A 23,188-nucleotide genomic window follows, 5' to 3' on the forward strand; every position below is an offset into this window, starting at 1 on the left:
TCCAAAATGCAAGATAGCCATTTATTACGTTCCGAGACAAGGTGTGCTTACAGAGTCAACAAAACATGCATGGGGGGGAAAAAAAAAGAAAAGTTTTGAAACATCAAACATTTGTGCTTTGCATTCAAGAGGCCTTTTGAGTCGTAGACTGCTAGCGGGGCATGCGCAGATGCGATTTGAGGGTTTTAGTTGAACACTCAGATGATGTATTTGAAGCTGAACGTGCTGTCGCAGGAGAGCCGCTTGCCTTTGCATCTGCCACACAAGTCCTGTCTGTGGGGTCGTTTGGGGTCAACGTGCCGCTGCGTCAGTGCACAGGAGCAGCGGGCTTTGTTGCAAGTCTGGAGAACAAGAGACACACGAGAATGAGTTGCGAGAAGACAGACGTGAAGAAGCAGGGACGAAACTTACGTGGCATGTTATGTCTTCCACACGGTATGGGTTGAAGCCCTTCTGGCATTTCCTACAGAACTGTTTGAAGTAAACCTAGAAAAGAGTAGACCCATTTACTCCGAATCCATATTCAGTGATTCACTGATCTTTTGTGAAGTTACGCACCTTGTTTGTGCCCTGAACGCACCATACATAAGCACTTTCCCATCGCAGATTGCATTCTCTGCAGTGATAATATCCGTACTTCTGTTCCAGGAACTAATTAAGCAGAAAGGCAAATTAGACAATTACTCGCGGCATACACAACTGATCTGTACATAGTTTATCCAGTTAAAAGTGAAAGGTTTAAGTTGCATTTTTCAGACAGCATCTTTGAAAGACTGTTCAATTCCAACTAGTGTTCAGAGAATGTATTGTTGGCATTTCATTGCCGTTTTATCGCAGTAAAACAGTACAGCTTGTACATTGCTATGAGAGAAAAAAAGTATTCAAGAGTGTAATTGGGGCTGGGAGTTGCTTAAATTGCGGTTTATTTCAATTTCTCCTGAAATCTTAGGTAAAGCCACCGCACGCGCCTCGACTCACCTGGAAGCGCACGCGGGCCTTGCCCTTTGATTCTTCTGCGACAGATGGCGCGAGCTCACCCTTCACCTGCGGCTGTAGTTTAAACTTCTGGCTTGGTTCAGGAGACTTTGCGGTCCTCCCATCCTCACCAGCTTCACCGTCCTCCGCCGTCCCCTCGGTGCCCTCCCCCGGGTCGCCGTAGAGCTCTACGGTCGTCGTCGCCTCAGAGGAAGCATCCTTGTTGTTATTTTCGTCCACGAGGAATGACGTGACGCTCCGGTAAGCTATGGGGGAGAACACAGCCAGGGTTCGGGGATAACGAACGCCACCTGTTGCCTTTGGGCTGCTGGGCGTGGCGGGTTCCTGCCTCTTCCTGCGCTGGAAGTCCCGCTTCATGGTCTGCAGGGTCCGCGGGCCGATGGCGCACTGCACCGAGGCGTCTTTCTTCGGGTTGACCTGCACCGCCACATCCTTAGTGTTGGCCTTCCGGAGCCTCGGGGTGAGTTTGGGGTTGATTTGGGACAAGATGGATTTCAACTGGGCGCGCTGGTGGTTGTTGAACGCGTCAGAGGTGTCGCCGTAGTGGGAGAAATAACCTTTATATTTCCACCCAGCGTCTCTGGGCCGGGTGTACCTGCCCACGTAAGGGTTGTAAGATGAATAGAAGTATCTGTCGACTGGCTCTTCACCATATGTTGCCATTTTTTTTTCTTTGCTCAACCAGGCCAATCTGCGTGTTGTAACTATTTAAATAGATCGGACAGCGCGAACCCCGTCATCAGGCCTGATTGGGTTCAGCTGTAGAGCTTCAGCTCAGATATAAAACATGAGACACGAAGACTTGTCATGTCTACGGTGTGTTTTAGGTCATGAAAGCCTAGATATGTTGGCTATTGAGACTGTTAAAAAAGTAAATATTGTTATTTGTCTAAATACAGTTCTCTATGGCATAAGTAGAGTTTGAAAGAAAGTAAGAAGTTACGAAAAATGGGATTGTATTGTACTTTTAGACAGGGCGCAACATTGATGTTATAAGAATTAGAGGGATAAATAGAAGGGATTAGATAAGTATAGATAAAATAAGAACTGGTCATAGTTTTTTGAACTGCATTGTTTTTAAGGTGGAGAAACATTTTACTGGTTTATGTAATTGGTTTAATATTAGTTGCACAAAATGTGTGTCACAGAATATTATTGAGGAAGTAAAAAAGGTCTAATTAGGGAACTCAAATTAGAAAATGTGGTTGCTCAGTTGAATAGTAATGCAGGGAAATGGAAGCTATACTGTACCGGACTCTTTAAGAGAATTGGAGGAAAGGAAATGATGAGTAGTAAAATCCAAGAGATGACACTAGTGCAATATTGATGGACGTAAAAACAAGAAAAAAAAGTCGACTACATATAGATCTTTAATTGCTATATACAGTAATGTACAGATACAGCTTGGCACAGGCTTGGTTGCACGTTTTGATATGTTCTTTAAATCATCACTTACACACGGTGATAAATCTTTGTACATTTTTTTTTTTTTTTTACTCCACAGGGAACAGCAGTGTTGTTTCATTTTAAAAGGCAACAGTGATTAACTTGAATGAATTAAGCTCATGACATAAAGCACCCCACATCAATCTTTCACATACATCTCCCTGTTTGTTTGTTTTTAATGAACGACTGCAATCAAAATGTTCTGGTCTCATCTCCTAAGAGCAGCAGCAAAGAAATGTCGATTCCTAAAGTATTAAACAGGAGTGGGGTCAGGAGGGCAGGGCTCCAGCACGATTGTGTTTGGGTCACTCACTGTCACAGCACCGTAAGACGGCTCAAAGTCCTCGTCGCGGAACCTCTGATACGTTATGTCTGATTCGCCGCCGTCCATCGTGGGGTCTGATTTACGCAGAACCTCCTTCCTGTACAGCTTGTAGGCCAGGATGAAGATGCCGGCCTCGGCTGCCTGGAAGAGCGCGTAAAGCAGGGGGAACATGTACATCCCGCCCATCAGCTGAGGAGGGAAGGCCAGCTTCAGGATGGCGGTGCACAGCTGCACGTTCTGACACCCCGTCTCCAGGGAGACAGACCTGCGACTGTTGGGGGGCAGGTCAAACAGCACGGCCAGGCCGTAGCCCGCGGCGTACCCACACAGAGGCATCAGGACGGCCACCACGTACACGGAGGGAGGGATGGTGGAGAGCAGCTCGGGCCCCAGCATCACCCCTGTCAGGACGAACAGCATCACCAGGGTGACCAGCAGAGACCAAAGGGAAGCCTGAGGACAGAGGGTCGCTGGATCAGAAAGACTGAGGCAACTTTTTATTCAGTAAAATGTTATTTTTCACATTTTTCTCCATACGGCCATGATATTAAGTCCATTCTACTGGGATTTTAACAGATAGCCCAACATAAAATGGTGCGTACCTGGTAGGGCTGGACAATAAATCAATAATGATAAATATCATGACAGAGGCATGACCAATATGTATGCAAATTAATCCATTTAAAAAGAAAATGGCCTAAGTTATTTTTTGTCATAAGTGATTTTTGCCTGAATCACCTTTTGGCAAGAAAGAGGTGGAGTTTTCTCTTTTTTTTCTTTCTTTTTTTTTTTTATGACTTCGACCATTATTTTAGGAAGGTGACCAATCATTTTATTCATCTCTGATCCAGACTTGCACAGCATTCTGGAGAATGTAGGCAGAGGAAAGGCTTTAGCTGCTAGCTAAGCAAGGTTGGTGGAATCAACCAACTTTCTCGCTCTTTGGTTGCTTAGCAGCAACCCCTTGAGTATCTTGCACAGCAGCAGTTTCAGAGTTAGCCACGTCTGTTTGCCACCAGCCTAGCAGTATTTCAGATATTTAAAACAAAAAAACTAATTGATAATTCTTGATATGGACTGATATGAAACACTATTGTGATATGATTTCTAGACATATCACCCAGCCCTAATAACTGTGAAGTGGTAGGAAAAGTGTACATTTTCTGCAAAAAAAAAAAATAAAAAAAATTTAATCTGAAAAGTGCAGCATTAATTTTTGTTTTATTATTCTCAATACGTTCTAGGAGGCTTTTGGAGTTTCACATGAAATGTTTTGATCCAAACTATTCCATTGTCGTTTTAGAGGAAAGGGAACTGCACAAAAAACGTTTCAGATGTGCATCTTAAAAAAAAAAAAGTTAAATTATGCCTTGGTTCACAGCCATACGACATTTGAGTTGATCTGTCACATAAATTCCCAACAACATGTAGTGAAGTTTTTGGCTGTAGCGTTCAGGGTTGAGGGATATTTTGGGTAGGGCATCGTTTGTTGAGGATCTCCGATCTGTTTTGGTTTTATCCTCCAATAAAAACTCACATTGCATCCCAAGCTGGGCTGCATCAGTGCAAAGACGCCTCCTTCGTGTGAGACTTTTATCAGAAGGAACAGGGAGGAGCTCTCCCTGATGTCACCGTCCCCAACCCAGCCTCTAATGATGAGCGCTGAAAATTTACGCAGTGCGTCTTCGCGCAAAGTTGGTCTCCACAAACCCCACAGCAAAGCGCCTCTGCTGTTTCCGATGGAAAAGTCAAATATATTTAAAACTAAAGTAACTGGACCAGACATTACCTTTAAAACAATGTCGGCCACACGTGTGTGGCGGTATCTCAGCATAACACCGAAACCAATGGGGATGAGAGTGCTGCACAGGGTCAGGATGATGGCCCCGAAGGGCAGCAGGTTGACCACGGGCGTGTTGATCCAGGCCCGGCTGTAGATCCAGAGGCAGAGGGGCATCAGAACCAGCGCTAGCAGGGTGGAGGATATGGTCATGATGATGCTGGGGAGAGCAGACAGAAGCGCAGTTGTTACAGAAAGCGGGGCGCGGTTTGTGAATCACTGTACACACATGCAAAAATTACTTAAGGTCAGACTCAGAGCGTAACGTTATTTGTTCTCACCTATTCTGTGCGTAAATGTAAGAAAGACGCGTTCTGATGAGCGCTGTGAACTCTTGCGCATTTGGGTGAGCACACGGGACCTACCTGAGGTTCATCTCTCCGTGGACCAGCAGAGACATGATGTTTGACAAGTTCCCACCAGGACAGCAGCCACACAAGAGGACCGCCATCGCTGCTACATCATCCAGAGAAAAGGCTAAAGCCAGAAGAAAAGCCACCAGGGGCATGATGACAAACTGACACACCAGAGCCAGCAACACCCCGATGGGTCTACGGATATGTTCCCCGAGCTGGCTCACCTCCACGGTGCAGCCCAGGCCCAGCATGGTGAAGCAGAGAACCAGTCCGACGAACACATTGATGCCGTGGCTGAGTGGGGAGTCCCAGAAGGCAGGCACCAGGTGAGGAGGTTCCGTCTGGGGAGCGGTCATAAATCCAAGCCCAGGGTCAGTCCTGAGTGCGCCGCCTTCCAGGAACATGGCACCACCGGGCGCTAAAAATCCCTCCGAAACGCGCTGCGAATCCACGGTTTGCTTCAAAGTGTACGAAATAAAGTCCGTGATGGCAGCTGCCTGCGCGCTGGAGTTCTCCATGGCGCAACAGGAGGATCAAGTATCTCCACGGTCGCGTTGTGCGCCTCTTGGGGTCCGCGCGTAAAATGAGTCCCCTAGCGGCGCGCGGTCACCAATAAGAAGCTGATCCAGAGTCCGAGGGGATGTGACGGTATCGATGGTGTTAAAGCGACTCACAGTCAGACCGGTGCCACCGATGGGTCCCAAAGGACGGGAGTCTCTGAAGCTTCAGCTGCAGAGTTGAAGCACTAACAGCCAGATTTCTGTTCCTGCTTTATGCATCCACAAAAAAGAGAAAAACTGCCGCTCTGCCAGTTTTCTTGTATTTTTTTTATGCGAATGACGCACGGCGCTCTTGAACTTTATTGCGCAAGTAGCTCGCAGGATTTGACTATATATATATATATATATATATATATATATATATATATATATATATATATATATATATATATATAATTTTTTTTTCACCAAGTCAAATCAGGCTATCTTTTTCTATTTGTTTGGCATTTTGTTTCAGCTCTTAATTTAATTCCGATAAAGTCTCGTGACCATTGTCTTGCGTTTTGCAAGTTTTTAACCTGTACAGCTGTAAAAAAAAAAGAAAGAAAAGAAAAAAAAGTGTGAGAAAACTGCATGGATTTCATTACAATTTGGTAACAAAGACACACATGGAAGCCCCGCTGGTCAATCTGAATAGCCAGATTTAATCATTGAAGTCTTTTAGCAATCTTTTAAGCAAAAATTTATATGGAAGCTTGTCAAAAATAATCCCAGGATTTATACATGCAAGATGATCCGCCCAACTCTTTCCTGTGACAAACAGAACATACTTACCTTTTTGTTCTTTCAGTGTGCACTTTAAAACTTTGTATTTGGGAAATCCTGCTGTGGAAATCCACACCTCACCATCTAACTGTGTTTTTGTTGCTTTTTTATATTTGGTAGTAGGACAAAATAAACACCTTGTACAATTAATCTTTGTACAACTCAAATATGGAAGAATATGTTTTTCTGTTTCAAACAGTACGAGATTCTCTCTCGTACTGCAACAGAGTAAGAATCTTTTACAGAACAAATGTTGTAGTTTATTTCCTCCCCAGAAATCAACCCTTAGATTTCTCCAATCTATTTTTAGCCATTATTAAAGTCCATTAGCAGTTTAACACCGTAGTCCTCTAGATCAGACATCCTGAGCAATATTAATGAATTATGGTGATCTCCTCACAATAAATCACCACATTCAGCATCATCCATGTGAACCATCTTTTATGTGTCCTGAGCCCTCAAAAGCAGAGTCTGCAGCAGATCACCGTCTCACTCTTCAAGAGGATACGAGTCCTGACGTCACGCCTTTGAGGTCCAGTATGGGATGGGATGGGATGATTTGGAACCACTCCGTGATTCAATCTCCTCTTCGCTCTGCACAAACATCACAGGCTGTTCCTGGCAACCAGGAAGTAACTTCAGGTACGTAATACGGTTTGTGTGTCGAATACATAATGCTTTTAAAGACGTTACTGAAACGATGGCTACCTAGCTTGCCAGATAAATTGTCATTAACTGTACATTTTGGTTTATAATTCCAGTTTTTCTAGTAATTTATGTCAATTACTTAATCTTGTTTCATTTTTTGATATTGTTCAACCAAATTAAACCCAACTTTTTGTTTTGGATGGAGGAAAAAAAAAACAAGTCAGAGGCTACAGAAGAAAGGAGAAACTTTTAAAGTTTTATTTGAAATGTGACTTTACACAGCAAAACCAAATGTCATGGTTGTGGCTATAAAAAAGGTTCATTAACAAAAAATGGTTCACACAAAGTGTGTGCTATATGTCTTTTTGCAACATTCATCCTGGCTTCCCACAAAATCTGAGCTTTGACAGAGGCACCATCTTTAATAAATAGTTTCATTTACAGAACCAGTATTTTTATATATATATATATATATTTAAATACAAAGGCAAAAGGAACATTTTAAAGCAATTATAAGTGTGTTGATTTAGTTACAAAAACAAACAGGCAAGCATAGATGCAAAGCTGAAAACATCATTGGCAAAAAAAGATCTTGGCACAAATCATAAACAAACTCAAGTGAAATTTGAAATTATAGGCACTGGTTGAAGACGCCCACCAAAGCAATGACCCAAACACCTGTCCTAACACTGGCATGCCTTTCTTGATTCATGTAGCACGCCACGTGAAAGCCTATCAAAACCTTTCAAATTATTTTCAATTCCTTTTATTTTTCCCCTCCTGAACGACACACACAGATCACTGGGGAACAGTAGAGTTGTCTTGGTTGCATCGGCTGAATGGGTGACAGTGATAACTTCTCCATAACAACAAAAAAGAAAACGAGTCAGATTCTGGAAACCAATACAACTTCGGTTTATTGATGCGCTGTCCTTTAACTGAGCACTGTGATAAATGTCCTGTAGGGGGCGGTATAGAACTGAGGCTTTGGCCACTGCGTCCCTCACTCTGGTTTTCCACCAGAACTGATCTGATGCTTCAAGACAAAAAAAAACAAAAACGAGGCTTTGGAGAGTTAGCTTGCCGCTGAGGTTCATAATGAACATTCTCAAGAAACAGATTTTTTGTTTTTTATTCAAAATACTGATATGGATGTTTGGACATATGCTTCTTAAATAATTTGAATAAATAATTTGTAAAACAAACTTGTGCATACATTCTGGCTGACTTTTTTTATTCTTTTACTTTATGAGAGGAACGATTAAAGAGTTCAACCCACACAAGAGAGGTGCTTTCACTGTTGCAAGACATCAAACAATTCTCTTAACATCACGGGACAGTTCACCTGCACGCCATCGTCATAGAGATCACTCACCAACACCTGCTGAACACAGAGCAGAAGAACAACAGAAATGTGTGGAAACATTTCAACCTGAGGGAGGTGACAAGAGAGCAGAGGAGGCGGGAGGGAGGCCGGGCATAGAGGCACGACTGCAGGCAGCGTGTCCTCTGCTGGGTTCTTTGGCATTTTCTGTGTAGGCCGCACTAGATGCCCAAGGGCCCTCCGTCCCCCGCAGAGCCAGTCCCCCCAGAGAACGACGATGGGATGGATGCCCTTTGACACACTGTGGAGTCTCTCCTTTTTAAAACTCTGATTTATACACGTCTGTCTCTTTAAGGAAAATCTTGTACATAAAGTGCCGTGTTGTGTTGTTGCCTTCCTTCTGCTGATAGTGTGGCCGGAGAGCGCCCCCTGCTGGCTCAGCTCAGTAACAACCTTCTCTCCAGTTGTCGCCTGTGCTGCCGTAAGATCTGGGAGCAGGAAGAGATCTGAAGGAAAACACAAAGAATTGCGTTTTGATAAGAGTATGTTATGTCTACAGTTATAAATTATACAAAATATCTACAATGAGTTATGTTGGGGTTTTTAAAATTAGCTCAAGACCTGTAAAGAACCAGACACGAGACCAATGAGGTTTTTATGCCTTCCTTTGCAAAGGGAGAGATCCACAACCTCCAACTCGCTCGGGATCAAAGATTGGTGACCTCTTGGGAATTGACTTTTATTATGATGACCTTCTTCAGTGGAACCGTGCTGAGATAACGGGGCAGATGGACCCCTTGAGTGGGAAATTACATCATAGATAAATAAAGAACCTTAAAGAATAACTGGTCAGAGCCAGTTGGGTAACTGAACACATTTATATAAAACACTCAAATAAAATGAGAAAACAATGATTAATTTTACCCAACAAGTTAAAGCATAGGAATTAGAATATTAGAAATGAATTTCAGCAATTTGACGCATTTTGTTTTACATCATAGTTGAGGAAACGAGAAGCCACCAGGTTTAGTCAGCTTGTTTGAATTGCAACTAGCAATTATTTTACTAATCAATTATTTTATTAATTATTCTGATGATTAATTGGATAAAAAAAACTGGCACATTTAGCAGATCTTTCATTTAACCACTTAAGCATTTTTAATACAAAATTGAAAATGCAGTAAAAGATGCAAATAAATAATTCAATTCCCTTTTTAAAATAAAAACATTTTATTGCCTAAAATGCAACAACAAAGCATTCCTTTAGTGTATATTTGATCATCTGCAGCTAAAACTTCTAACGTGAAAAAATTGTGAAGCTTGAATCTAAAACTATGTAACTGCAGGAGTTTTGGGCAAGAATATATTTACGGATAAAGTTTCTTTGTTTCATATTAAATGCAAAATGTATATATTTTTAATACAGTTTTGGCTTAATGGCTACCTAAGCATGTTGTTATTTCAGCAAACTGGCAATTTTTGTATTTAAAGATTTATCAATCAATAAATTAGTCGACGATTATTTCAATAATCGATTCTTCACAAGTAATCCAATTGACCGTTTCAACCTCAAAGTGGGAGTATATTAAATCTCTGAAATTGGATTTCTGTAGGAAAGTTGTGAACAAATATCTTGCCCTGTAACAGGCAACGCTCTTAAAGTTTTCATCTTGGTAAATGCTGATTAGTTTCCATGGAAACTTATTTAACACCAGTAACTTTTTGAACTGGATTACTGATGTAAATCCGATGACATTTAAACAACGGAGATGTATAGAAGCGTAGGAGAACATAGCGAGGCGTACCTGCGCACTGGTTGAGCCAGCTTGCTGCGAGGCAGAGGGATGCCTCCTCCTGCAGCACCACTCGGTCGAGGAAGGCCACTGCGGGGCGGAGCCAGCGAGCGGGTCGGGGTGGAGGTGGCAGAACTGGGGGTGGATGTGGCCTTTACAGGCTGCCTCAGAGCCAGCGGCGATGGCGTGGCCGGAGTTCGGAGCTTACTGGGAGATGGGACTGCAGACGAGTAAAGAAGGAAGGAAGGTCAGGTGTAACCGAGTTACGCGCGTCGTTCTTAAACTTACACCATTTATTTGTCTACTTTAGCGATGACATGATGATCAACAATGCAATGGTGTGAGACTGGCATTAATGTGAGGTCAGTAGAGCAGCATGAAAGAGTACGGTGATATTTTAAAAAAAAACAAAAACATCCCACTACCACAAATGATCCTTATTGGTTGGAACTACAAAACGGTCACTCAAGCATGAATAAAATGAAACGGATCTTATCGGACACAGCTGCTGACTGATGATTTGTCATGTGTTGACAGAATGAGGCGAGTCACAAACGGAGCAAAAACAAGGACAGTCCAAAAGCACAACATTGATACAACCAGGGAGCGCAAACACAGTCACAGGATACTTAAAGACGAGAGCCGTCAGTGAATACTCACTGAAATCACCTTCTTCTCCAAAGCAACAGGAGAGTGGGACTGGACAAAGACAACAGAGACAGGCCTTAATTCAGAGCAGGCAGGAAGGGGATGTCTGATGACTGTCAGACTGTTTTATTACTTATAGGACCCAAAAATCACATGGCAGCCATATTTCTAAATCCGCTGGTTAATGAGATTTTGGGGTTATATTTCAACACAGTCTAGCTATTTGACTATGGATGGAAAATTTGGAGTCCTCTAAATGTCTGCAGTTCATTCAGGCTCTGAAGTTAGCTTTATAGCTGAGGCGTTGACCCGGGGTCGTGGAGCGCGCGTGTCCTTGAGGTGGCTGGTCATGTGCTTTGCCTCTCATTCAAACAGGTCGATTTGTAGGGCAGGTTTTCAGTTCACCTGGACTGGCCTTTATGTGAATACCGCACCAAGGTTGGCGTCAAGTATAAAACGCCACACCGCTTGCTCGGCTCGCAGGTTCTCAACTCAAACTTTCAAAGGTATCAGTCTGAAAGCTTGTGCTGAGCGCGTGTGAGCCGAGCAAACGATGCGGCAGAAATACCGATTTAGATTAATGTATCCAGTTACTAGTGCTAACCGTATTGAATGCTACTATAACATCCTGTTAGCAATCCAACAAGTCCTATTTGTTTATAAAAACCAAATAAAATAACACTGTCCCCTCCGTCATCAGACTGTAATACAACCAGTCTGCTCCACCGTGTTATTTCCTCCATCTTCACAAAGAGAGCTGCACAAACAGCATCTAGAATGCATTACCTTACAGCCTCAGAGACAACAAGCTGAGTGCCTTAATGCACTTCGCTCACATCCTTTTCAGACCCATAAATATGGCGAGCTCATCATCTACACTCATCGATAGCCCATGCTTTCAGTGTGTCAGAAGTTGTGCACATGTCGGTGTGTGAGATCACTTGGACAGCCTCCAGCTGGTTCAGGCCGTTACCTCGCAGGGCGGTTGGCTTTTGGAGAAGCTGTTTGGGTTTCGGGGACGAGCGAGAAGTACCGGAGTATCTCGGGAGCTGAGCAGCAGCTGGAAAACACGGCACAAGTCAACACTGACGTCTGAGAATCACCGCTTCACTGGAGAGCATAAAGAAAGCCTGGGAAGTCCACCAGGGGGCTCCACATACAAACAGTTTGAAGATGCTTCCTCTAGGAGGTGGAGAAGTCCAGAAGGAAGAAAAAAGGAGGGTGTGGGTTACCCGTGCTTTACAGTGAAGAGAAGACAGCGGTTAGGTGGGCCCGCATGCCTGGTGCCACCAAAGCTCAGGTAGAAACAGAGAGAGGACCAACAAGTGCCACTGTTTAAAATGCAATAAAGATCTTCTGCAGCCCAGGAGGAAACAGAATCTGATCTAAAGCATGAAGACCAAGAGTTCCCCGTCCCGCAGACGGCCATGTCAGAGTCAGCAGCTGAAACCTGCTCTGTTCCTACTGATCCTGGATTAAGAAAACACCATTACCTTTCCCTCTCTTTACAGGATTACCTTAAATGGATAGTCGTTACTTACAGAGGGAGGATTTTACCCAGAAAGAACACAACTAGAGTTAAATCTGAGGGAAATATGTTAGTGTGAAAGGTCCTCCAACCGGCTGCCAGTACCATGCTTTTACTCTGCAGGTTGAGAGCATTCCATTCGTGTTAAAGTTAGACAAGACGAAAAGATAAATAAAAGATGTTACAACCAAGACTGATCAAAGAGGATCCCCCCCACACACCCACCCAAACAACAAAGCCATGTCACTACAAAGCAGCAGAGTCCCTCCAGTGGAAGAACAACACAAATCCCACTCACACAATGACTAACAGGAGATTACAAAGCCTGTCACGCTGCTGAGCTGCAGCACAAAACAAATGCTTGAATAATGTCAGCGGAGTGGTTACAATATTTAATCTGAAGGCTGCTGCAGCATGAATAAGATTTGTTTGTTGGAGTCGCATCAGATCGCTCAGGACGCCGTCAGGACTGATACTCACTGGCAGACTGGCTCTGGTGTCGGGGAGAGCCGCCGTTTGGCACTTGGAGGTTGGACTCGCAGCTGCGGCTGTTCTTGACCGGTTCTGGCGACTGAGCCGTCACGGCGGCCGAGCGCGTGAGGTTGGGAAGACTTCGGCGAAGCTTTTCTGCAGCAGCAGGACAGAGGGTGAATGAGCTCAAAGCAAACGGCAGAGGAATACTGACATGTTTCCATGAGATACCGATATTCTCATGGAGCTGCTGACTGGAAATTCACACCAGATGTCAGTAACAAGAAATCTACACAAGCGTTTCTTTGTGTGGATCAATTGAATTGTTACTAGGGCTAGATGATATGACTTAAAGATAAAATATCTGATTTCTTCATACCAGATCTGACTAAGATTTTTTTTTCTTCTTACTTTATTTTCTACAAACATTACAAATGATAGAAATCATCCTTTCCGTGAGTTGAGTAACAGCATACGAGAGCAAGAATGTTTGTTTAATTACAAGAATATTCGCAGAATAAAGATGCAATTTTACCGGGAGGGTTATCAAAATCGGACAACCTCCGTCCATGTGATACTTTCTCCAAAATAGTCGTTTGCATGATTGTTTCAAAATCCTGCTACTGACAATAACTTGAGGCTAATGTGTTAAAAGAAAAACTACTTCCTTATCTGTAATTAATAAAATGTAGCCTAGCACTGATATTTTGTCATAGTTGACCTGAATTCAAAGTCCAAGTGAACAGAAACGGTAAAACAAAATGACAGGTCATAACTTTGACCTGTGGGAAACCAAGGAGTGAAATGGCTAAAAAAAAAATCAAAATTTTATAAAAAGTAATTCTTCCAAAACTTTTTAATGTTTTGGACTTTGAGCCTCCAATAAAATCTACCCACCTATCCATCTTTCCATCTATAGTCGATTTATTGCCCTAATTGTTACCATTGGTTTAATGTCAACAGGTCTAAATCAGATTTTGAATTAGAAAAGCACTGATAACGTCAGTACTTGTGAGGTCTGTGTTTACCTTCATTCTTAACCACGCTGGTCTGCAGGTCGTGGCCGTGGCCCTGCAGCGAGTGGCGCGGCTGCTGCAGCCGGCTGATGATGGGCTGCGGCGAGCCCCGGCTGTGGCCATAGTCGATGGAGCGGGCGGGGGAGCGCGAGCGGGGGGAGTTCCTCGGGGAGACACGGGGGGAGTGGCGAGGAGAAGGACTGAAACGGCTGGAGGGCAGGTTGGAGGCGAAGGACATGTGCACCGCCTCTTCCTCGTCCTCCAGACTGTGCGCGTCCAACTCCTGGTCGCTGAAGGTGCTGCGCCGCAGCGAGTGGCAGGAAGAACCCGAGCTCCGCCTGGACGCCGTGGCGGCGTACTCCTGCCTCAAACCTGTCGACAGACATGAACGGTGTAACAGAAACGCTTTGGGAGGCAGAACGTCAGAGCACAGCTGGAGGTACAAGCGTTGCGGTAACGTACTCTCTTCCTGCATGCGAGCCATTATCTGGACGTCTGTGACGTCGTTGAGTTTATACGTAGTCGAGGAGCCCACCGAGTCCTCGTCCATCTCCGATGTGCTCAGCTCGCTGTCCACGGATGACTGCGGACTGATCGCCGGAGGATTCCTCTCCGCCGCTGCGTTTCTCTGGTGCACTGGACAGGAAGTCATTCATGAACATTTCAGTCTCCCACTGAAGAAATACAGCGCAGCAGAGTGAGATAACAAGCGCTCCCTACCAGAGTTACTGGGCATCAGCTGCTGGCGGACAATGGGAACTCTGCAGGGCGTTGAGGAGGGGGAGTTGAAGCCGCTGCTGTAGGGGCTGTTGGCTGCATTTGTGCTATATGGGCTTCCGTAGCTCTGCTGGAGATAAGGGCTCCCATACAGGCTCCTGCGCTTGTTGGCTAAAACAACAAAAACAGACCATGACTGAAGGAATAAATGCCAAACCAAACAGTTGCTCCAGGAAGTTGCGATCGCAACTATCAATGTAAACTCACTCATGACTCAAATTTTATGCAGTCTTGCAATTTTCGCCAGTCAACGCAACTTTACCACAAATTTGACCATCTTAATGTTTTCTGGCTCTCCTTCTTTTCTGACCGATCTCTGCAACTGAGTTTTGACAAATCTTCTTAAATTTATCTTCCCGTTTCACATCTCATGAAAAAGCCAAACTTGCAAGATGAAAGCATGTGTGGTGCTAAACAGTAACCTTAGCTCGTTTCTTTTTTCTTTTCGCAAAATCCCATTTGGTGACGTTCTGTATGACCTGCTCATGCTCTAAACATTTCATGTTTATTCTGATGTGGAATGATTATTTTGCTCTCCTCAGGATTTTATTTGTGTTAAGGTGCTTCTTGAAGAACATACTTGGAAACGTTATTTGCACTTTAAATATTAACCATGTTAAAAGCCTGTCTTTTTGTGGGAAGGTTATGTGCAGCAATTTCAACGTTTGTAAGCCTACACAATGATGCAGCAAATGTTTAAAATAAAATCAACTTTGATCACAACATTTTGAAAAGGGTGCCGCAAAAATCAGTCATTTCAGGTTGTCACAATTCAAAAAATAAAATAAAATAAAAAAAATCACTGCAACTTCCTGGAGGGACAGACCAATTCTAAACATGAATTGAAATCTTTTATGCTGCTTCTATTCGGCGTGGCACTGATCTGACGCAGTGTGTTGGGTCTCAGTGTGTGAGCCAGAGCCTCAATGAAAGCTCTGCACTGTGCTGTAAGTCCGGTCGAGTGTTCAGCACCGTATGCTGAGTGCGGGCCTGATGGAGTTCCTAAACAATGCACGCCATTCAATCCATATGCAGGCAGAACAATGCGATTCTCTGTGACAGCCTGCAAACCAGCAGTCAGAAAGCTCCATTCCTGAGCCCAATGATCTCAATCTGAACCTGGCAGATGGTTAACCGGGAAACCTCTGGTGGTTTGGAAGGCCGTCGTCTCGTTTTCCGATCCCAGAGTTCCTTTCTCCTTCTGGGTGGGTGTGTTTACGCTGCTCTGTGGTGAATGGAAAGCAGCCTTTTAAGGCCGACTTCCTTCTCCATCCACCCGGCCTCTTTCACTTTCCCTCTTCCTTCACCCTCAGGCTCGGCACTCTGTCCTCCTGCATTATTCAGGAAATTCCAGCATGTCCATCCTGCTAACATCTGCATGGATCAGCTGCTGAGGAATGTCGACAACACATCGACATGTAGGTCTGTAACGCTGAGTGAAATGGACAAATCAGTGCTCTGCTCTCCCCATTTTTCTACTTCTGGTAGAAGTTTCTGGTTTGGACCCAGGTAAGGTCAGATGGCTTCTTAAGGATTTTGCGGCTGTTGCGTAACATGCCCCATTGCATCAGCACGCTGTCATTCCACAAAGACACGGGCCAATCAAAGGGAGCTGCAGCTCAGGGACGAACTAAAATAGTATGCCCTAAAACTCTCATGTCCTGAAAGGAAGTGAAAAGAAATGCTGATCCCACCTACCATGACTTTAAAAAACAAAAAAGCTTAAGAACAATCACTTAAAAGACAGAAAAACCCAAATAACCCAGCAGACAACCGGCTGCTTCAAAACGAGCAGGATTAAATGTTTGAGAATGAAAAAAAAACACACCAAAAAAACAACAGAAAGCTGAGTGTTGAAGTCCATAAAGAAGGAGCTAAAACAGCTGCATAGAGCTGTGGGCAAATCACGAGAGAAGAACAAACAGAGACGCTTGTGTAAACAAGGGGATAAAGGCCAGAAAGGAGAAGAGGGACGAAACTGGCAGTGAAGTGTGAGACGGACTGTGCTTGAACAGATTCTTAGGTGTGGGAGTCAAAAGTTTCTGCTCAGAAAATGTTGCAGGTGACTCCAGCGGACATCTCTCTGCTGCGGGAGGCAGCTGTCAAAGCAGGAAGGAACCGCGTTCAACAGTTCCAGTCTATCAGGACTGCCCGACATGAGAGAAGTCGCGGTGCTAACTCAGGGAGCTAACTCCCAGGCGTTTCCTCTGTAGAGCTTACGCAACCAAGACACGTCACCGGAGGTTCTGATTTTAGCCGGGTGTGCACATACAAAAGGCATGGAGATTGATTGGAAACAAGGTAAAATATCTGACTGCTTTGTCAATGCGACTGCACAGAAGAGACAATATGCTGTTCTTTCACGTCTGTGCAGAGACAAACTAAACCAACATCATGGCAACAGGATTTCCAGGCTCTTGTTAGAAACTGGGTGTAATGGAAATTACTTGGGAGTCACACGGGTGTGTCTTCTGACTCTGGTCCAAGTTTTCATAGAAGTCAGTAGAGAAGTTGAGATTAGTTTAAGACGGAGGATAAATGAAGTTAACTTTTTATTGTGCACCTGGCAGGAGAATCTAGGGCATTTGCAGGTTTAACCAACTCAAATTTAAGGCTTTTTAAGACCATGATGAATGAAATATTAGCAACAGAAATTTAAAGAAGAAAATTGCATATTTTTCAGGTGGAGTTTTGCACAGAAATGCCCCTGAGGCTAGGTGCATTGTGTGCAAAACCCCTGGAGTGGAAAGCTTTTAAGATTCACATGGGTTTATAACCAATCAACCGGTTATAAATTTGCACTTATCCATAATAGACATAAAAAAATCTAGTTAGTTAGCTAGCAAGGGTGCATTTGCAGCTAGTTACTGTAGTTGTGTGTTCATTGGGTCACAGGACACAATGAAGAAGTCTGTGTGCGCCTTAAACCTTTGCTTGACAGAGAAGTCCTGTGAGAAAACCTGTTTAAAAAGCTACAAAATTTAAGACCTGCGATTCATGTATTTGAGGCCAACTTACAGTTTTTTTTCATGAATTTAAGACAATTTAAAATCTCAATTTTCAATATACAAATTTAAGGATGCCTGGACACCCTGGAATCACATGAGAAGGCCAACGCAAGATGATATCCTTTAAAATATACACTGACATCACCTCCAACGAGCAGAATAACACTTCAGCCTCATTGCTAAATCAAGACAGTGCAGTGAGATCTAGCACAAACATCTCCAAGCACATTCAATAACCTGAATTAAAGCATAGAGCTTTTCATTTAAGATTCCTGGACAACAGAGCAGAGAGTCCCATCTACCCCAGCACACAACCTTCAGCCCGACACGATCCAACGGTCACATGAGCTGTCAAAATGGAAATGACCCGTCTCTTAGTTTAGCATTGAGGATCTGAAGCCAGTCCTCCGCCCCTCACAACAACTATAATTAGTGGGAGTCCAAAAGTCAACAGCAGATATTGCGCTGGCAGAAAGCAGCAACGGTGTGTTTGAATCCAGATTGAGCAACGGGATATTTTACACTCTTCAGAATGACTGTGCCATTAACAACAAAATACAGCCACTTGTTTTAATTGCTGCCATGTTAAAACATAACTTCACTTTATGATAACTGGAGTCATTTTTATTTTTTATTTTACTTTTGCTACTACTTAAATAAAAGATAAGAGGTAAAGATCACGTGTTTCAGGTTACCTGACAGGGTGAGGTCCAGCCTGTGGATGAGCGAGCGTTTGGCCGATTCCATCTCAGGACTCGGGTTGTCTAGAGTTTGCCGACACCACACTATAGGACTCAAGGTTTTTTGCAGCGGACTGTTCAGTTTTGATTCATATAACCTGAGATTAGAAAGGAGAAACAAATCAAGCAAACGAAATCTTTCCAAATGTTTTGTATTGTCTAGTTTCTAGTGCAAATATCTTAATACATTTGAAATAAGACAAAACTAACTTAAAAGTAACTTTTCAGAGATGTATAGGAGCTCGTTTCAAGTCAATCATTGATTAAAACACTAGTTCCACTAGCAGATTTTTTTTATGACATTTTTTTCCATAAGTAAAAAAAAAATCTGCCAATATGAATCAATATTAAGGAATTATTGACTTAAAACAAGCTCCTATATTTTGCTGAAACGTGATTTGTATGTTAGTTTTTGTCCTATTTCAAGTGTACTAAGGTATTTGCACAAGAAAGTAGATGAAAAATACTTGGTAAGATTTTTTTAGTCCATAATTGATTCAAGTCAACACATTTATTCAGCTCACTGTACAAACGGCAAACAAATGTACTTAATGCCAAACTGAACGCATTACAATGATAATCTGTTTCACCTTCCTCCTTTAAATAAAAATCTTATCTTCACACCTGAATGTATTCTGGTTTCACTACAACATGCAACACAAGCAGGAAGTAAGAGGGAACAAAGAGAAAGAAAAGTTTAAGAATAGCTTCAGCAATAACAAAGAAATCTGGTTTGGTGATCAGTGTGTTCATAATCCTCGAAGGATGCGGTCATCAAAGCTGAAAATAGGTGTAAAAGTTTCCAGGACATTCCACAACTCAGCTGGCCCATTCTAAAAGTAAAACAAATGTGTTTATGGTCGAGATCAGATAAAAGAAGGAATCTGAGTCAGCAGCTGTCAGCGCCGTTGCACTCGTAGAGGAAGCCTGCGAGATGAAAGCAAAAGACACTGCAGGGAAAGTGAAGCTAATGCTGGGAAATACCAGTCTAGCATCAATACTGCATGTTTGCGCCACTTGTAGACTCTACGGAGGTCATTCAAGTACAGTGCGGCGCTCAGTGAACCTGCGTCTCGAGGTAAAACGAGCGTAGTAACCGACCACTGATGGGCCGAGCGCTGCAGCAGCAGGGAGCGTTTTCAATCCACTCTAATGCTAATTTATGGGATTACAGGAGTCTGTGACAAGAGCTGGCGAGATCTGGGCACTACGTGGTAATCCTGGATATCAAGCTGATGTAAAACAGGCTGCGCCAAACGCTCTGCTGAGCACGAGTGAGCAGTGTTCGGAAGTAGCCTGACATCACTGCTGCAAACAACACAAATGATGGAGCTTGCTTTTTTTTTTTTACCTGGATATCAGGGAGCTCAAATAATTAGGCTGAAAAGGAGGTTTGCAAGATCTGCAGCAGTGTATTTACAGCCTTAACTTGGATGATAAATCACTGAGTAGAGCACATATTATGCTGCACGAAGAGCTGAGTATGCCTATTAGGGATCTTCTAAATAGCAGAAGCTGATTAAAAGAGCATAAACTGGCATCTCTTAAGGAAGAGGCCCATCATTATGTTCGCCTACGTTTGTAACTACGACCTCATAAAATATCTCCTCCCTTCCAACTCACTTCCCATCGCTAACTATGCATGGCCTGTTTTTAAAACTCCACAGATTCAAAAAAAAAAAAAAAAGTCCATCTTATCATTGCTTCAATTGAAAATTCTTCTAGTAAATTGCCTGAATTTTCTAAGACAGTTTCTGCACACAGCTAGTCAGCTGGCTGAAAGAAGGTCCAGAAGTGGAAACTGAAGGAGTGACAGAAATCATTCCTACTAAGTTAAAGTTGCTAACGCTGATAGCTTAATAACAGTGTTAGCTCAATGACACTGCTAATGCAGTCTTGGCGCTAGCAGTTTTAGCTTAACGTCGTTATGAAGCTGAAACTGCTGGTTTTAAAGTGTAGAGCTTATTTTTAAGTGTTTATTGTGTAAAATATTTTACTCTTTAGCCATGTTGAGTTTTATAAAGTACTAGTGATTATCAGAAGGTGTTATTAGCCAGCTAGCTGTAGCCAGCCTGTCATTTGCACACCATCCAAACAGCTCTTACTTCTAAGTAATGAAAGTGTGGTTTGTTTCAGCCAGCTAGCCGGCAATGTGCAGCAACAAGTAAGACGGAGAAGGTCCTGTGACATCTTACATTGCACACAGCTGAAAAAACACTGTCCATTTTCTGGCTTGTAATTAAAACTTCTAGTGTAGCCATGGCTACGCCTTTCTATGGGTTAGTTGTTTTGTAAGTTTTTGTCCCAGGTAAGCCTTGATATCACCGATCAGCCCATATCAGACGTCTGGTATACGTCTCATTTCACTGCACAGACAGAGACGTCCTCTTTCCAAACATCTTAATGTTTGGAAAGATTACAATGTTAATCTTTCCAAACATTATAGTGAGAGTGCATTAGAGCTGCTGGGCAGACATGAGGGCTGCTGGATTAATTCTGATAAACAATACATGTTCCCAAACGCTAATCCTCGTCTGTGCGACCCTCAGACATGACCTGCTCAAATCATAACGTAGCTCTCATTGTTTATGATCCCTGCAAATGCTGTGTCAGAGGTCAGCTTTATGCAGGCGTTGTGGCTTTCAGTCCAGCGCGATGAGATGATTTCCCAGCTACGTCTCAGTTGGAGCTGCAGAGCTCCTGCAGCTCTGAGCCAAATGCTGTGCTAAGAGAATTGAGAGGAGGACTATAACCATGGCTACCTCTCCCACATGACTGCTGGCCAGGAAAACAAGTCGGGTTTTCACTGTACACACTGATCTCCTTCCACCACTCCCAGGACAAGCTACGCAATCTGTCACTTTAAAAGCGATAATCTGGAGTCCAAACCCATCAGAATTAGGTTTCACTAATGTGCTTTTAGAACAAGAAGTTTATGAATGGCTGAAGCCAAACTACTCAGGTCAGGAGGGGGTGAAGGGGTGGGCTGGCATCGCCCATATGTGTGCCAAACAATCCCCTCTGGTGATCCACAATGCAGCTCCTTGTGGGGATGACTTCATTATTTCAGACAGTTTACTGGGGTGATTGTTAGCCAGGCGTCTATGTGGCAGCAAATGTGTAGAGCAGCTGTGTTGGAGAAATGAAAGCTGCCAGCCCTGAAGACGCAGGCAAGTTTCCTCCCAACACAAGCCCGTCACTCACCAGCTGTCCTCGTCTTCGTTTAGACAGTCCATGTCTTCAAGATCTAGGATGTCCACTTCATCTAGAATTGAGGTTTCCCCGTCAGCCGTCAGCCCCCCGGCGTTGTCTGGGTAGAGGGAGTTCATGCTAGACAGAGAGGTGGCAGCAGATGCCCCCTCGCACTCATACGCCCTCTTGAAGCTGATGCCGTCGTAGGACAGCCGGGGTCTCAAGCAGTGGTTGTTCTCCACCGACCCACCGTAGCCGCCCGAGCCGCCGAACCCCACCCCAGGGAAGCCGGCCAGACCGGCTGCCATCCCCACTGACAGGGAGGACGACTCGTACCCGGCGCTCAGGGGTCTGTGGTTCGCCGACATGGCTCCGGACGAAGACAACATCGTGGACCTGCTCCGGAGCTGCTCGTTCTGCTGCTCGAGTTTTTTCACCAAGTCCTGAAGCTTCCGCACCTCCAAGTCCGCGTTGATGTTAGAGTTGATATCCTCCATGGTGATTCCTCAGCCTGTCGAAAATCTACTGCGGTCCGGAGTGTTTTCTTGACGGTTCCTCTGCCGACAGTTCCTTTCTTTCTCTTTTCCTTACCAATAACTACGTGTTCAAAGTAGACACTTTGGTGTTTGACTGACTTAGTGAGCTCAGCGTCGTCATCTTCTCTGGATATTCGCGTTTACGGGTAGAGTCGAGGCCATTTTCATAATACTCGTCACCAACTGTGAAAGACCAACAGGCGGCGGATAGCATACGTCACTGCGCTTGATATCGAGAGCGAGCACGTAACCAACACCCATTTGCTCGTGCGCGTTGAACCACGTCATTAGGGAGGGCGCGGTAAATACCAGATATTCATATGGTAAATATGTCTTGTAAACGCCTCAAGACTGAAAGATTGTTGCTAATAGCCATGTAGTTAAACAAATTCTAACGTTATCTTAAACTGATGAAGACAACCTGCGCTCCATAAACAAATGCACGCGTCTCTTGTGACATCACACTAGGCACCAAAACAAGTATAACCTGAGAAAGCAGTTTGCAGTTTAAGGCAGACCTATTAAGGAAGGGGGGAAAGCTTCATAAAACAAAACAAAAAGGTCATCTACTTCTTGCTACATAATGAATGGACTCAAATTAACCTTATTTGTCAGAAGGCTGAGGTTGATTTCATTTGCAAGACCCAGTCCTAATTACTCAGAGAAATGAATAAATGAAATGTAAAAGGAATTTCCCTGACAGCATAAAGCAGCTCTTACATCTGCTTATAACAGATGTTATAAGCACAGATTAGAAACAAAGTTATTAATGAAAGCAATTACAAATCAACTTCTAAGGCTTTGGAACCCAAGTGAACCACAGCTTACCAAACTTACTCCAAAAAACACAGACAACACATTCAGTAGGTCACAAAATAACCAAGAAAAACCATCTAAAACGCTGCAGGCCTCACCTGTCTTTGTTAATGTTCAACTTTAATGACATGGCAGTAAGAAAGAAAATGGGTAAAATGGAGTCCTTGGGAGACGTCCAAGGCAAAAAAAAAAAACACTATTGAACAAACCATCAGAATTTTGAAAAAGAACACAATGGTTTGCCTGTTCACGGTCTGGGCGACTTGCGAAGGAGACTGACCATCTTTCTTGACCATAAACACAAGCATACTTAGGTTTATGCAGCAGGAACAAACCAAAAGTTCTCCTCAGAATGGCCTACTCAAAGTCTGGATTTAAACTGATTGAGATGCTGTGGCATGAC

General features: G+C 43.7%; 3 protein-coding genes across 6 annotated transcripts; all 3 read right to left on the reverse strand.

The window, feature by feature from the left end:
* Positions 1–7: 7 nt before the first annotated feature.
* On the reverse strand, positions 8–1,715 carry zar1 (zygote arrest 1). The gene is made up of 4 exons (XM_008407501.3): positions 979–1,715; positions 559–651; positions 412–486; positions 8–341 (listed from the first exon to the last, which is right to left on the reverse strand). The coding sequence occupies exons 1-4, from the start codon at positions 1,657–1,659 to the stop codon at positions 198–200; spliced, it is 993 nt and encodes a 330-aa protein (XP_008405723.1). The 5' UTR covers positions 1,660–1,715; the 3' UTR covers positions 8–197.
* Positions 1,716–2,348: 633 nt separating this feature from the next.
* slc10a4 (solute carrier family 10 member 4) lies at positions 2,349–5,814 on the reverse strand. Its single transcript, XM_008407502.3, has 3 exons — positions 4,973–5,814; positions 4,557–4,767; positions 2,349–3,220 (listed from the first exon to the last, which is right to left on the reverse strand). Exons 1-3 carry the CDS (start codon positions 5,479–5,481, stop codon positions 2,696–2,698), a joined length of 1,245 nt encoding a protein of 414 aa, XP_008405724.1. The 5' UTR covers positions 5,482–5,814; the 3' UTR covers positions 2,349–2,695.
* A 1,358-nt stretch (positions 5,815–7,172) lies between these two features.
* On the reverse strand, positions 7,173–22,265 carry slain2 (SLAIN motif family, member 2). 4 transcript variants are annotated; one of them, XM_081606578.1, is made up of 10 exons: positions 21,446–22,265; positions 18,197–18,339; positions 14,437–14,604; positions 14,179–14,352; positions 13,729–14,088; positions 12,710–12,856; positions 11,675–11,761; positions 10,714–10,752; positions 10,066–10,273; positions 7,173–8,766 (listed from the first exon to the last, which is right to left on the reverse strand). In XM_081606578.1, exons 1-10 carry the CDS (start codon positions 21,928–21,930, stop codon positions 8,703–8,705), a joined length of 1,875 nt encoding a protein of 624 aa, XP_081462704.1. In that variant the 5' UTR covers positions 21,931–22,265; the 3' UTR covers positions 7,173–8,702. The 4 variants fall into 4 exon arrangements, with proteins under 4 accessions (XP_081462704.1, XP_008405726.1, XP_008405725.1 ...); XM_008407504.3 differs by lacking the exon at positions 11,675–11,761 and having other exon boundaries at positions 21,446–22,263; XM_008407503.3 differs by lacking the exon at positions 10,714–10,752 and having other exon boundaries at positions 21,446–22,263.
* Positions 22,266–23,188: the final 923 nt, after the last annotated feature.

This window comes from Poecilia reticulata, chromosome 4 (assembly GCF_904066995.2).
Source record: "Poecilia reticulata chromosome 4, P_reticulata-male-v2, whole genome shotgun sequence".
NCBI classification, from domain to species: domain Eukaryota; kingdom Metazoa; phylum Chordata; class Actinopteri; order Cyprinodontiformes; family Poeciliidae; genus Poecilia; species Poecilia reticulata.